The sequence below is a fragment of the Liolophura sinensis genome, chromosome 5, assembly GCF_032854445.1.
Source record: "Liolophura sinensis isolate JHLJ2023 chromosome 5, CUHK_Ljap_v2, whole genome shotgun sequence".
Classification (NCBI taxonomy): domain Eukaryota; kingdom Metazoa; phylum Mollusca; class Polyplacophora; order Chitonida; family Chitonidae; genus Liolophura; species Liolophura sinensis.
In genome coordinates, this window is record NC_088299.1 from 17,085,663 (window position 1) to 17,101,671 (window position 16,009).

The 16,009-nt window shown below is 40.3% G+C and overlaps 1 protein-coding gene across 1 annotated transcript; it reads left to right on the forward strand.

Moving 5' to 3' along the window:
* The first annotated feature begins 3,315 nt into the window (after window positions 1-3,315).
* LOC135465637 (solute carrier family 52, riboflavin transporter, member 3-B-like) lies at window positions 3,316-6,724 on the forward strand. The gene is given in 3 exon segments (XM_064742918.1): window positions 3,316-4,428; window positions 4,431-4,736; window positions 5,236-6,724. Coding segments are annotated over 3 exon segments (1,482 nt in total). The 5' UTR covers window positions 3,316-3,453; the 3' UTR covers window positions 5,437-6,724.
* Window positions 6,725-16,009: the final 9,285 nt, after the last annotated feature.

Genomic DNA, 16,009 nt, shown 5'->3' on the forward strand with positions numbered 1-16,009 from the left:
CTACATCGTGATAAGTTCGAAGTGGGCCTCGTTCTTTTTTTGTTTAAAACATGGAGCTAGAGTTTTCTCCCTATTCTACCTCCATGTTTAAAGCCATTCAAATAGGTTTACGATTTCCCGTAACTATTTAAGTCTTAGTTTTGGTACTTCCTAGCCTATAAAAGTATGTACCATCAGCGTAAAAAAAGACCAAACAAAGGCAGTTCAAGACTGGCCTACGATATTTAAATGGAAATAAGCATATGGCTTGATGACTTTAACGCTGCTAAAGCTAAATCTTAACAATCCTGTCGCGGCCATCCACCAGTTGGCCCTATCACTTTTCAGAATAATTTAATCAACTTTTCCTCAAGTGGATAGACCATATTGGCATAATAATGTAAGCCTGTATAGCCATTTACATTTGCTGGCGCTGTCTTGTTACACAGGGGGTGGTTTACATTTGCTAGCGCTGTCTTGTTACACAGGGGGTGGTTTACATTTGCTAGCGCTGTCATTGAAAAAGCTATTCAGTCACTGTTGAATAAGAAGTGTGACACCACTGAGTGGTTTTATTTTCACACAAAAAATCAAAATAAATATATATTCATTATTGTATTTTCTTGTTTAAACATGTAGATTATTGTATCGGTATTGGAAGCGTTAGATAGACCTACCGGGTATTGTAGGCCCCCTATACTCTGTCGACGCCAGATCATACTAACCTATGGACTACCCTCCCCTGCCTAAGGAGAGTAGGTATTGTGTAGCACTTACGTGTAATTACATGGCCCCCAGTATTAAAGATAACATTGTTTTATATTATATCGAACTTATTTGTTAGTATTCAGTTAAAATAAGTGTTTCAAGAATGGAACATTTGGGTATCCATATACACCAGCTGTGTCTCTTATAATGTTAATGACAGGAAATTATGCTGATCATCTTCTTCATATCATCTTCTTTCATTATAAAGTTAATGTCTGACAACAGAATGAATATAGAAGATTTGTATATACAGATATATATTTGATTGTTGATTAAAGTCATACTCAAGAAATCTTCACTTATATGATGGTACTCAGTAATCTCGGTGGGAGCCATCCTTTTCAGAGAGTGACCACCGACGTTTGGCAAGATCCTGGCGATCAGATGTACACATACCTTCAACGGAACGCAAAACTGCTGTCATCCACACGATCGTATTACGTCGACCGTCACCGAGGCCCGACATTGAGAGCGGGAAATCTACAAATTCCTTGTCCAAGCCCAGATTTGAACCCACACTTCGTGTGCTCCAGAACTAGTCATAAATATGGTTTAGAACCACATAAAATCATACATGTACTACTTCTGTTACCATTTTAAATTCAATAGCCTCTTTAATATGTACAACCATGGAGGTCTATATGGTATAGGCCTATATATGTATAAAGGCTGCGTGACCAAGGGAGATTTCATTCAGAGGAAACAGGCACAACGGGTATGTCTGGCCGGCTCGTTGCCTTGGCTGGGCGAGTTGTCCCTCCCTCTGTTTATACCTTCATGATACTGTTTCCTCAAAAACTAACGTAATATGGTAACACGAGCAGCCTGATGCATACTGGAGTGTAAAGCGGTCGTAAGAAAATGTTCGCTTCTCGATTGTGAAAAGTACCCAAATGTAGTGTTTAATTGTGTCCGCGAGTTAATTAAAAAACAAGAATGAAGTAAAAACATGTTTGTTTTTAATTCTATTTCATAACGTACTAGAAATTAGACTGCTGTCAAACGTTGACCATGTTGCAGCTCTTAAAAAGGAGTGTCTGCGTTTAGTATGCAGTAAACCTGTGTTTATGTTGCTACAGCGCCCCCTATTGTAACACGTGGGTTTGTTTTGGTATCAAGGTATACCTAAATGGCGGCGAAAGGCCGGGTTGTGACAGATGTTAGGTGAGTGTGCTTGTGTAATTTGTTATATAGTTTGTTCGTTTACACAACCTACTATGCTCTGGGGTTAGGCCGATTTGGGACGAGTGTCCGGAAGGGAACTGAATGTAGCTTACCAAGCTAGGCTACAACAACAGCAACAGTTGACAACAGCAGTCAGTAACAGTGTCCCACAAAAAGAGACAGTAACCCTTCATACCATCACAAGTAGGCCTACGCCGCACACCATCGATCAGTCCGATGTGAGGTACATATGTCTTAGGAAATTTTATAAATGGACCCTCTTTTTCAAACATTGTCAGGCCTACTTCAAATATTCAATTCATTTTTTAGTCGTGTCTTCAGTCTAGGTCATGGTTTAGCTACAGATAATGGTGTAAAACTTTCAGTCTGTCATCTTGAATCATCTTGAATGCAATCCGTCATCAGTGTTCAGAAATGATCTGACCAGTCTATTTAGATACGTGTATGTTGAGGGTTTTCTGATATGTGTATGCATATTTAAATGAAAGTGTCCTTACACATACATAATATAACACATATGGAATGTTAATTTTTGTACCAGTCTCAGTGTACGTGTCATTTCAAAACTTTAAAACAATAATAGAAAATCCGAATAAAGTCTGTTTCGTATTTTTTATTTAAGCTCATGCTATTTAGATTTGGGTTCAGTTTTTTAATGGTTCGAGTTTAAATGGAGCAAAACTATAGTGCTTTGAAGGTGACAGCCTGTGATTAAATATTTTGATCTATATGGTTAACTGATTACAGTATGTTTCACACTGAAGCCAGGTGATGTTTTAGCAACACAGGTGGATATCAACTTAGGTATGTTTGTTTTATTGGTGCTCTGAAAGTGCCACATGGTCCGTGGGGTTAAGTGGTTAAACATTACATTGCCAGCATATGGCTGACAGATAGCAGTGTATCGTTTGACTTGTTGAACCACCATCCCAGTAACTCGTGAACTTCTATGGTATAGGCACGGATAATGTGATTATTTTTCATGAGCATAGTTGATTGTGATGAACCCTTTTGGTTCAGCAAGTCTCACAACAGGTTAGTTAATTACAGACACCACACGGTTGACGTTGATTTATGCTAGGGAAGATCTAATGCGTGTGTGAACAGCGGTAAATGTTCCTTACCGTCAGCCCAACACATTTGGGGCAGTTTTTCTCCATAACTCTCACAACTGCTTTGCCTGATAGAGTTACCCCACTCTGCAACTACATCAGTAGTGTGAAGTTGCATCACGATGTCAAATGAAGTACTATATTTTCCCATAATTCATTACAAGGAAGCCAGATATATAGTGTACTTGTCAGAATAAGCCAAGCTGTTAATGGTTTCACTTTCATTTTTGTGGAATAAGGCCCTATATGGGATTCTTTTTTTGTTACTGATTCAGAAGATATATATTTTATTGATTAATATGAGATCGTTACTTCATGTCTTGACATTTCTTTTGTTTATATTGTGCTACTTTTTTGTTTTGCAGTTCGGTTTTATTTTGTATAAAGATCCAAGACATCAATAAGCTTGATGGGGAAGGATAACTGTTGTGAGAGGCGACAGTCTTCTTTGTTTGTACATCTGATCGTTTGCCTGCTTGGGATTGGGTCATGGATAGCTATAAACGGTCTGTGGGTAGAGTTACCCATCTTAGTCCAGCATCTGCCCGAGGGCTGGAGCCTTGGGTCTTACCTGGTCATCATCACTCAAGTGGCTAACATAGGACCACTCGTCTTCACTGTGGCAACCACCCTGGCCCCGGGCAGAGTGCAAGAGAAGCCAGTGGTCTATGTTATTGTCACTATCGGGACTGTGTCTTGTCTGTTACTGGCCTTCCTGTGGGATAGGACAAGCGTTATAGCGGGCAAAGAACACAGTACTGCTTTCCTTGTTTTGCAGTTCTGCTTAGCCCTCGTGGATTGTACATCTTCTGTTGTTTTCTTACCATTCATGTCCGTGTTTAAGCCACAGTACATGATGACGTACTTTGTGGGCGAGGGTATGAGTGGCTTGCTGCCCAGCATGGTGGCCTTGTGGCAAGGGGCAGGTGCTGTCAGGTGTGTCAATCAGACAAATGTAACCATCATCAATACCACACAACACACTGGTGCGAGCTTCTCAATACATCCAGAATATGTGGAACCCAATTTCCCGGTGCGGGATTTCTTTTTGTTCCTCTTTGTTATGATGCTTGTGTGTGGGATCGCCTTCACGTGTCTTAACCATCACCCTGCTTGCAAACGTGAAATGGTCCGCACTCAAAAGGTGGTAGAGGATATTGCAGACCATACCAGTGACCATGACCCTGCCGTTCAGGAGATTGTCTATGAGTCAAGGTCAAAGGGAACGGACAACAAAACAACAGATGAGAGTGGAAACCTGACTGAATCAGGAAGCTCTTCATCTCGGCTCTTGGAAGGGGAACAAAGTAAATACTCATCAGTGGTGGACAAGAGTTCCGCAGATGTCAGCAGCAGTGCAGTGAAGATCTCCCGGCCTAGTTATGGCCTAGTTATGTGTACCTGCTAGTGCTGACTGTCTGGATCAATGCTCTAACTAACGGTGTCCTGCCCTCCATCCAGTCTTACTCATGTCTACCCTATGGCACGGAGCCGTACCACCTGGCCGTCACACTGACAAGCATCTCCAATCCTCTCGCTTGTTTCATCGCCTTCTTCCTATCCACCATGTCAAACCTCGTCATTACATTCCTCACACTGCTGGGCTCTGGGGTCGCTGGCTACATTATCCTTCTGGCCTCACTTAGCCCAACCCCCTACTATGTAGGGGAGACTACTGGTGCTGCTCTTGTGGTATGTAATCTCACTCAGGGTTATTGTCAGAAGTTTCCTGTTGAGTCCTTATTTTTTATATTTAAAAAAATATGATTGTAAGAAATAATAAAACTTAGGCAATGGTAACAAGTACAGGCAAATTTGCTGAAAAGAAGAATTTTGTTTGATTCCTGTCTCTCTTAGAACAATGCAAGTGAAATTCCAGACATTTTTTTAAAACAAAAATATGTTCAGAATAGTGTCAGTATAGACTTGACTGACAAAAGTGAAAATAAACAAATTTTCGAGGATTTGTGCTTTGGCGATTGGTCAATTATGTCTGTCAAAATTTGAATATGCATCGCAGAAATGTGTCATTTTAACTGCCATATTTTTATTTTATTTCTAGGTTTTTGGATCTTCAATTTTTTTAACATGAAATGTTCACACAATGATGGCCTGGAGGTGAAGGCATCAACTTTTTGTGAAATGTTTTCTAAGAACTTACGTGTGCATCTCGGGTTCTGTATATTTTCAGATATCCTCTTGGGTGATGACTACGCTGTGCCTAACTTATGCCAAGGTCTCCATAGCAACTGCCTTGAGAAAAGAGGGTCGGCAGGGGTTGTTATGGTGTGGTGCCACAACGCAGATCGGTTCTGCAGCCGGCGCCATCATCATGTTCGTCCTAGTCAGCATCGTGAACTCCTTCACTGCAGCACCTATGTGCCCCGTTTGAGCTACAAGAAAAACAACAACAGAGTGTATATTTTACATATTGATATGTATAGACTTTTTTTTATCAAGATGGATAATGTCAGCAGTGGTACTTTTATCGGTGAATTGAAGACGATTGTTACGTACGTAAGATAAGCATTTTGTAGCGGGGCACAGCCTTGCCCCAAGATAGTGTACAAGCATGTCCCATGGATTTTAGTGGACTGGAGTTTTCTCATTGTAGATGGGTATGGCTCTAAAACTTAATAGTCCATTGAATAGGGAGCCCTTGTTGGCTCATTGAACTAAGGTGTTCTCACACCCAGTCACCCCCTGATTGCCGTGAGTTCAACTCCAGCTGATGCTGGCTTCCTTTCCGGCTGAATGTGGGAAGGTCGTGGGTTTCCTCCCACCTTCATGCTGGCCTTCTTCGTATAAGTGAAATATATTGTAGTACGACATAAAACACCAATCAAATAAATAAATACCAGCACTATCTCACCATGATATGGCTGCAATGCTGCCAAAGTGGCACTGAACCTTAATCATTCATTCCTTAGTGCTATCCATCAAGTCACTGTCTGGTAAAGAGAGATTCACTTGTTTTGTCCTGTGACAGTGTGTGATGTGGATTGGAACAAGTGACCTACATATAGTGTACAATATGTCAAGTGTGTTATGTGTACGCATTGTAATGATAACCTCATCAGCAGGGACTTACCTGTAAGGTGTGTACACAGACTTGAAACTTTTGTTATCTGACGTTGTTAGGGCAAAGGTCTTGACAAGAGCTTTCTGAGATAGCCATGCAACTGGCTGTACTTGGAAACCCATCATGTCCTATATGTTTCAATCTTAATGATATGTTCCCAGTGCTACAGTGTCCACCTTGAAGGTTGACTCAAACTGGTTCAAACCTGAGTTGGGTCAAAACTCTGGTAGTGTGAAGAAAATTTATGACGCGGGCTTTGCTGTGATGAAGAGTTAGGTTTCTGTTAGTCCCATGTCATAATTCTGACAGACCAGACTGTCCGATTTGGTGTCAGTGGCACAATACTTTATCGAGGCAACTCTGTGAATAGTCAGCAAGGAAACAGATTTACTGATATATGGTCAGATTTTTGTTGAAACTACTAAGACCTGTTTAACTCCGTGAAAACCAACAAACAAACTATTACCATCAGGTTACAGAGCCATGCCTTCTGAATGTACAGGTGTGTTAACCTGATATACATGTAAGGCAAAACTTCGTTAAGATTAGGGTACAGTGGAACTGTGCCAGATCTTATTCAATACATGTAATTGACATGATACTCGGTATGATACGGTATGATCTTTTTCATTTGAGTCATAAGGACTCTGACCAGATTTCCTCACACCATAATACTGGCCACCGTCGTATAAGTGAAACATTCTTGAGTTTGGTGTAAAACACTAATCAAATAAAAAAGTAAATCAAATCTTCATTTTAGAAGGTGGGTATTTCCCACTGTCATTGTATACTTATGCCACAAAAAAGTATTTATGTGTGAAGTGTGTTGGAAAATGTTGGAGTTTTTTTTTTAAATGACTTGTTAAGTTCTGGATGTGTCACGTAAAACATTTTAAAATTAAGAGGAATGTTTATTGACCAGTTTGGTATATTAAGACAAAATGTATTTTTATTTTACACATTTCTGGGCATAAGCCTGATCTTATCTTTTAGTCTTTTTATTATAAATGTTTTCTTGTATACTAGTTCTACTTGAATATACACACACACACACACACACACACATATATATATATATATAGCAACTTTTTACTGTTTTGAGGGAGAACAAATAATTAGTTGACTCTTGTATTACGTTTGACGTAAGGTCATTAATGGTTGCTATGACAATATTAAGTCAAGACAACGTGCTATCACTCTGTATTCCATCCAAACATTCGCCAAAAATTTTAAGCTATTGGATTACTTTAGGTGCCGTATTACCAGTTTTAGCAGTATATCACCCTGCCTTCCGGGCAAACATCAAAACAGGTATCTTAGGTCAATAAAATTCTCAGAAGCAGGCAAAATGAGCACGTGTAACTTTACCATGGACAATAGTTTAGGTGGAATGCAGCAATAATGCAGCGAGCACTAACACAATACTGTGGTTCTTCAACCTTTTCACATGTTGGCGAGGTGTTTATTCAAAAAATACAGTCTTTTTATGAAGTGCTGAAACTGGTATATCCGACCAGTGCAGTTTCCAACATCAAGTAAAAAATATGCTTAGATTGCGCTGAAAGTTGCTCTTTTATATGCGGAAAGGTTGAGGGATTAGGGTAATTCACTCCCCGTATTTTAGATAATTCTTTGAAATATCCACTTTTTCACTATATAGCCATTACTCCGGTAGCACGGATGGCTGAATACACACGTATCTTTGTATTTTTGTTTTTGTTTTGCTGTTATACTCGTTGTTTACTGAATAATGTAAATGGCTATATTTAGTTATGCTATCTGCAGATCTGACTCGGGTCAAATACTAGACCCTTGTATACATCGGTCAGGTTAGGTTTGATTGTGTCAAGTGGTGTAAAGTTTGTGTTGTTGTGATAATGATTGACCTGACAGCAAACAGATCGTGCAGGTAAACCGTGTGCTGTGTATGATTGTACATCTATATACACGACTAATGCACCAACATGCTAGTCATTTGCCAAGGCTTGTTTCTGTCATTACCCAGTCTGATCTCAGTCTTGTGTATTGTATTGAGAACCACATTGGTGTACATTGGTACACTGTTGAGCGGATCGGAACATTTTCTCATTATTTTGAAATCTAGAACGCTGAAGCTTTTCATGTCGAACAAACGTAGCATGTTTTCACAAAGTCATGATCAAGTGAATGTATGTAGTGCTAAAAGTGTGAATCATCTATGTAGTGCTAAAAGTGTGAATCATCTATGTAGAGCCAAAAGTGTGCATAATGTATGTGGTGCTATGAGTGTGAATCTATGCTGTACACAATTGGATTGGATTTTATTCTTTTGTAAATAAATGTATATAAGCTGTTGCCTTTATGCGGTGTCAGAAGTACTTTAGCAGACTTGAATGCCACCTCTGAGTGACATCTTCCAATGACCTTGCCTCACCAGTTTAATAGTTGCGCTGTTTGCATACCGAAAATGCTCAATGGAATTCTCCTATACAACTCCTATAGATAACTGATAACACGACGTAGGCCTGACGATGGAAGTCTGATTAGTTCTGTTTAACAACGGGCTGATATTTATAACGTGGGAAGTTTCTATAAGATTCTTCAAATGTCGTAGTTCCTTATGGGATTGATTGGTCGGAGAAAAGTTAGCATGGTGACAGAGTGGCTTTCAAATTCTACAGAGCTCTGTTTTTATGAGGTTGGCCGTGTCATTGCGTTCAGTTGCTTCGATGAATATGCTGGCAAATGCACAGACTAGTCATGGAAATAGATATACTTTACCTATATACATACCCCTATTCGACCCATACAAAAGCTAACGGGAATATACACATGTATGTGTTCATACAATGCCTTGTTTACTTGTTACTGCTATCTCATAATGGACTTCTGGTTACATTCATATCCAGTGTTGAAATTTTAAAATTTTAAAAATTTTACTGTTTTAAAAGTTATGTGTTATTAGTCGTATTTTGAATGAGAGGAGTTGTATTAATTGTGATATATGTTATCACATTCCCAATTTAGTTTGCAATGTTACAATTTAAATATATTTACTTAAAACCTGATACACTTGCCACTAAAGCTAATATTCAGTGCCGATTAAATTAGAAATCTGTTTTGGTATTTAATTTAAAACGTTACATGTTCATGTGTTCTCAGTGTAATATTGACATTAAACCTCAATTTTCCTCAGGACCCAGCGGTCCTAGTAAGACGACAGTTTCCAATGTTCTTGAACGCTGACGGAACACATGCATAAAACAGAGGAATCGGAAGTGTTATTAGTCTTATTGTACTTTGCATGTATCGCTTAAAGTTCAGTTTTACTGCAATCTTTAAACTGGATAATTTTCAGTCCTCGGGTACAGGTGACGAATAAAAGGAAAAAATGGTAAATTCAACGGATGTGACGAGTATCAGTTAGCTGAATTTATTATCCAATCCAGTCCAGTCATCTAAAGTTACATTTGCTCGAATCAATATTGTCTTTCCACAAAGTTTGTGCACAGATGAGGGCGGGGAGCATATGCAAATAAACGAGTCAAAACGGCCGGCAAGGGCATTTGTATTGTTTACCAGTTCCTTGCTTGGTACCGTTTAATGTCATCATTTGTGTTGATTGGTTTTGGTGGTGATGTTGGTTTGACTTCAACTCCATTCTCCTTTCGTGTATCCTTTCCCCATGATGACCAATACAAGATAACTATGGCGTCCAATACAAGATAACTATGGCGTCCAATACAAGATAACTATGGCGTCCAATACAAGGTGACTATGGCGTCCAATACAAGATAACTATGGCGTCCAATACAAGATAACTATGGCGTCCAATCCAAGATAACTATGGCGTCCAATACAAGATAACTATGGCGTCCAATACAAGGTGACTATGGCGTCCAATACAAGATAACTATGGCGTCCAATTCAAGATAACTAGTGTGATATACGAGAGAACTATTGTGTCCAATACAAGATACCCTGAAACAATAATCTCTTAAAATTAACAGAAATTTCTTTTATTCTAGTGATGCTAGATTATATTCTGTTATTGCAGCAGATTATTCTGTTATTGCAGCAGATTATTCTGTTATTGCAGCAGATTATTCTGTTATTTCAGCAGATTATTCTGTTAAATATTACACACGTATTTTATTAATCTAACATAAAGATTCTATAAGGTTAATAGAATATTATGTTGAATATGTCAGAATTGTATAAGTGAATACATGCTAGCATCTGTCAGTCTGACCGGTCCTGATGGATCGTTTGGTAGAGCGTCCGAATTGGAGGCGTTAGATCCAGTGTCAGTGCTGGGGCGGGTCACATATAAGACCTTAAAAGACAAAAGTTGTAGCTTCTTCGCCTGGCGTTCAGCATTAAAGTGACAGTGCAACGAATGGTTGACCCGTATGTGTAATTGCTCGAGTGAGGTGATTTACTTCCGCTTGGTAAGTCGTCACAGTGAAGCAGCACTAGACAAAAGAGCGGTGGAAATCTTTCCTGCAACAAGGAGACACACGTACATGCACTCTAAGGGCTCCTACGTTGTCACTTGACTGAAAAATTGTCAAGTACGACGTTAAACCCTAAGCACTCGCTCACTCTAGCATCACTCAGACAACAGACTTTCTGTTATAATTAACCAATTAATTTTTTTAGTGTAATATCGTATGTGTAGTCTGTATACCTTGTGGTATATTATGACTGTTTCTGTACATGCGCTTTACACTTGTATCATTTTCGCTATTGATGTATATTTATAGGATATATTTGATCGGTGTTTACGCAGTAGGACATACACAAGACTATTTCACTTGCATCAATACCGACATTGTTGTGGGAGGAAACCCATGACCATCCGCAGGTTACTGGGATACTGAAGTTGATATTTTTCCTCATCTATTCGGTATTGCACAGTGCATGTACACATGTATTTCTTCAATGTGTATATACATTGTACAGTACTTCAAGAAATTACATCTCTCACCCTGCCGTTTTCTTCAACTTTCACTTTTCTAAATTTTCGAACTAGGGCGGAATGCCAAACACACTCGTTAACAGTTGGTTATGTCACTAGAACCAAATGGTGGTCACTTCTGTAGAGTCTTCAAAAAGGATAATATTTTCATCATTTTCATCGACTTTTGATTCAACTGTCGTAACGTGGCAATCCGTTACAGGGATCAGTACGAAGTGCAAGCTAGCAACATGGACTTTGCAACCAATACAAAATGCAAGCCAGCAACATGGACTTTGCAATCAATACAAAATGCAAGCCGACAACATGGAATGTCTAACCGATACAAATTGCAAGCCAGCAACATGGACTTTGCAACCAATACAAAATGCAAGCCGGCAACATGGAATGTCTAACCAATACAACATGCAAGCCAGCAACATGAAATGTGCAACAAATGCGTAATCCAAGCCAGAAACATCGACTCTGCAACTCGTAAAAAATGCCATCTAGCAACATAGACATTTCAACATGCAGTACAAAATGTAAGCCAGCTACTAGTGCAAAATGCCGTCTAGCAACATTGACTTTTCAACCTTCAGTACAAAATGCAAGCCAGCAACACGGTCTGAGTTCGGATTTCGCTCGGGTCAAATAGCAGAGACCGACTTTAATTTCAACCACGTGGTTTGGTCAAGACCGAGAATTAATTAGAGGTGCTGAGAATATGCTCCCGTGGTTACTTTAATTGTCCATGTGTAAATTAAATTAGATTGCTTATCTTCTTGCCTGTTGTTGTCCTGGGGCCGGTTTCATGAAGCTTACTTAGCTAAGTTAGCCCTTAACTGCTATGACGACGTATGTTGTAGAGATATAAAATGCACTTAGCTAAGGGCTACTTAACGCTAATTAAGCTTCGTGAAACCGGCCGCTATACGCATATATTTAGAAGAAGGCCAGGGCAATCTTTTAAGCAAAAAAAACCCCTGCAAATTACGCGCTGTTTTAACTCCAAATGGAATACCGCGCTGTCCTAACGCCAAGTCAAATACGACGCTGTTCCAACTCCAATTCGAATACCGCGCTGTTCTAACTCCAATTCGAATGCAGCACTGTTCCAACTCCAATTCGAATACCACGCTGTTCCAACTCCAGTTCGATTACCGCGCTGTTCCAACTCCAATTCGAATGCAGCACTGTTCCAACTCCAGTTCGATTACTACGCTGTTCCAACTCCAACTCGAATGCAGCACTGTTCCAACTCCAATTCGATTACCACGCTGTTCCAACTCCAACTCAAATGCAGCACTGTTCCAACTCCAATTCGATTACCACTCCAAGTCGAATACGACGCTGTTCCAACATCAATTCGAATACCGCGCTGTTCCAACTCCAATTCGTATGCAGCACTGTTCTAACTCCAGTTCGAATACCACGCTGTTCCAGCTCCAATTGGAATACCGCGCTGTTCCATCTTCAGTTCGAATACTGCGCTGTTCCAACTCCAATTCGAATACCACGCTGTTACAACTCCAAATTCGAATACCACGCTATTCAAACAGCCTGTTGATCAATCGCGTGGATTCATGAGATCATGCATTGATCTGACCCTGTGCTGAGAATGGAATTTTCAAAATTACCTTTACCATCACAATGTACTGAGACAGAATTGAAGTGAATTAGATGTTGAAAACTGTATGTGAAAACTGCTAGGAAGCAGTAAAAGGGCATAAGTACTGGAAAACAGCCTCCGTGCGTTCCGAAAGTTTTTTTTATATCTGGGCGTAACTGGATAGTGCAAAAGACCAGACAAGAACGGCAGTCTAGCCTGTAGGGCCTATCGGATGCCATCAATCTCTTCAGGGTACCATGATGCCATCAGGATTGCAGTAAAGCTAAAAAGAAAAGCTGACATGGCGAAAGTCTTTGAAGGAAGGCTTCGGTCGTCGTTTGACGGTATTGACAGGTACATTTTCAGGCAATTGCATATGAATTTATTTATTTCGTTTATTTTCTTTATTTAATAAACTGCGTTTATTTATTTACTTGAGTTTTTTTTTTGCGGGAAGAACTAGCACAGACCAGAGAAAACTAAGATCTTTACTCACATAAAGGACAGATGTTCGATGACAGATGAAATTGGCAAATTGGCGAAGAAAATAGAATTTGTATATTTATTTTCTCAGGCTTTATTCAGTTTTCTCCCAAAAAATTAATAAGGAGAAAAATGAATTCTTACACTGATCTATATCACCAAGAATTGAAATGATAACATTCTTTCCGATTTTGAAACACTACTGGATGCTCAGAAAATCAAAAAAAAATGCTAGCAGAATAAAAGCGTACATTCTACAACCATTCAAGACGATTAAAGAAAATTTATTACTTTAGTCGTTGTGCTTGTAAACATTTTGTGACGAAAATACTGTCGTTGCCAACCACTGCTGAAATCGAGCTCACACTTAAATGAGGAATGAGGGGCCCATATATGGCCACGAGTATAGCTTCCTTTCTTAAATTTTACAATCCGTAAGTGAGAAAGTCTGGCACCAACCTGTGGATGGTCGTATAAGTGAAATATTCTTTATTACGGCGTAAAACACCAATTAAATATACAAATAAATACCTTTTACAATCTACTTATTCACCAATACAATGTACAATAGCACATTTCTTTACCTCAACTACAGTAGTTTCTGCGTTAATAGATAAAATTTCTCTGCGTTAGGATCCCGAGTTCGAATCCAGCACCCGACAATATATCTACCCTTGAGCTAGGAAGCACGTGAGGAGCTATATATGGCTGACATCCATAAACTCTGAAAGCCGGTTAAGGTCATCGTCGTATGATGATACCTTTAACCGTCACCTGGCAGTGGAGCAAAGCGGTAGCACGATAAGGCGAAGCGATGACGCGAAGCTGCGAATCGATGCATTGTTCCATCGTGTCATCACTTCGAAGTATCGTACCATCGTCACGTATATACTTGACCAGCTATGCTAGAACAGTGATGTATTATAGGCCCACACTGCTAGGACACCACAGCTCTTTTGAATACCTAATTCTGCTTAAGCCATGGTGCTAGGGGATGTATTAGTTGCTACTTTTTAAACATTCACATTAACAGTTACAACAATACCCTAGAATCCGAGGTGATTACAATGTGTTAGCGCGGGGCAATGATCCAGGAGCCTCTCACCAATGCGGTCGCTGTGTGTTCAAGTCCAACTCCTGCGAACTTCCCCTCGGGCCGCACGTGGAAAGGTTTGAATCAGCAAACTGCGGATGGTCGTGGATTTCCCCCGGGCTCTGCCCAGTTTCCTTCCACCATAATGTTGACCGCCGCCGTATAAGTGATATATTCATGAGTTTACGGCGTATACCACCAATCAATTAAACAAATCAAATAAAACCCTAAATCAGGTAGCATTTTCACTGCATATGTGTGACCACTTGTCACGTGTCACACTGTCGTCTCTTCTCTGGCTTCAGTCTGCATGCTGGAGTGTGTAGCATTTGTCGAATAACTATCAACGTGTCATTCCAGTTAATGAGATTTTAGCCAACAGACCTAAACCAAGAAGTCACAGTTACAAATCCTTCCTTCCGTCGCTGTTTCTTCTGCAGCCTAAAGGTGTAAGGTGTATATGTGATAACAAAATCCTCCGGTTACCGGATGTTATGACAGCCATAGTGTTACTGTTAGTCCACTGTTCCGTACGTCACGTGTCTGTGTCGCTGGGGCCTGAGCGATGAGGGAGATGAGAGATCACACGCCGGGACTGTTACAGAAAAGTCACAGATAAACGGCTTTATACCGGGATGGATGGTCAGGTGCGAACCGCGAGAGCTGGCCTGGGTCGGAGGTGAACTGAAGAAGTCCTTCATCTCTCACTGATACACACGCAGACATGGTTGTTATATAGGGCCTGCTGTACTAGAACAGATCGTAGAGGACAGGGACTACACACGACCTTCTGCAACGGACAAGGGAGCGTGTAGATCTACTGTACTGTCACAGGCACAGGTAAGTCTCGGATCGTTTTCAGTTAAGGCTTCATAACGTGCATGTTTTATGAGCGACAAGTCGCTCTGCCGGGTCGGATCACACCAAAGACTTGGTACTAGTCGTTGCCTCGCTTGGCTCTCAGCACTAAGAAGTTAAAGCTGGGTGGACTGGGTGGAGTGTCATGTCTGGTGTCTTCGGCATGATTCTTCAGTGGCGGCAGCACTTTGGCGGCATGGACTCGCCCTGCCACAAGAAGACACGGTATATGTACACACAATCTACTGATTCCTCTTCGTCATATGACTAAGAAATTGTTAAGTATGACGTTAACCCCAAGCATTCATATACATACATGTAAGGGTCATTTAATTAACAAGTGGCCTGGGTGTAAGACGACCTCTCATCAAATTGAATGGAAAGTTACAATGTTGAGCAAAGAATGCGACATTCTGACGAGATTTGCACGACAACGAGATTAGGACGAGATTTAGTGTACTATGCGATATTTAGTCGAGACCTGGTTCCACAACGCGTCATATTGTGGACTAAATGGCGCACCAGTCTCGTTAGAATATGGCCTTGTTTTTCGAATCTCACAATTATCTCGCGTTGTTGACCGAATGTGGCTCTTTATGAGTTGAGTTGCAATTTAAGCTTGAACAAACAGATCAGTTATTTCGAGGTTGCGAGTTCAGACGAGATTTGGTCAAGAAATGAACGAGTGGGCGAGATTCGAGCAAGGGCGCGAGATTTACATGAGATTTTCGACTGCATATCGAAGAAGTCTAGTTAGAAGCTCGTTACGTTGTCGCGTTGTCGGAATTATATCGTTGTTACTGTTTTTTATGTGAAAGAGAGCAGTGTCGCATCCGGCTTCCACAATCTCCCGTTTTCGCACTAAAGGTCATCATAAATGCAGGAGTGAGCAATAGAC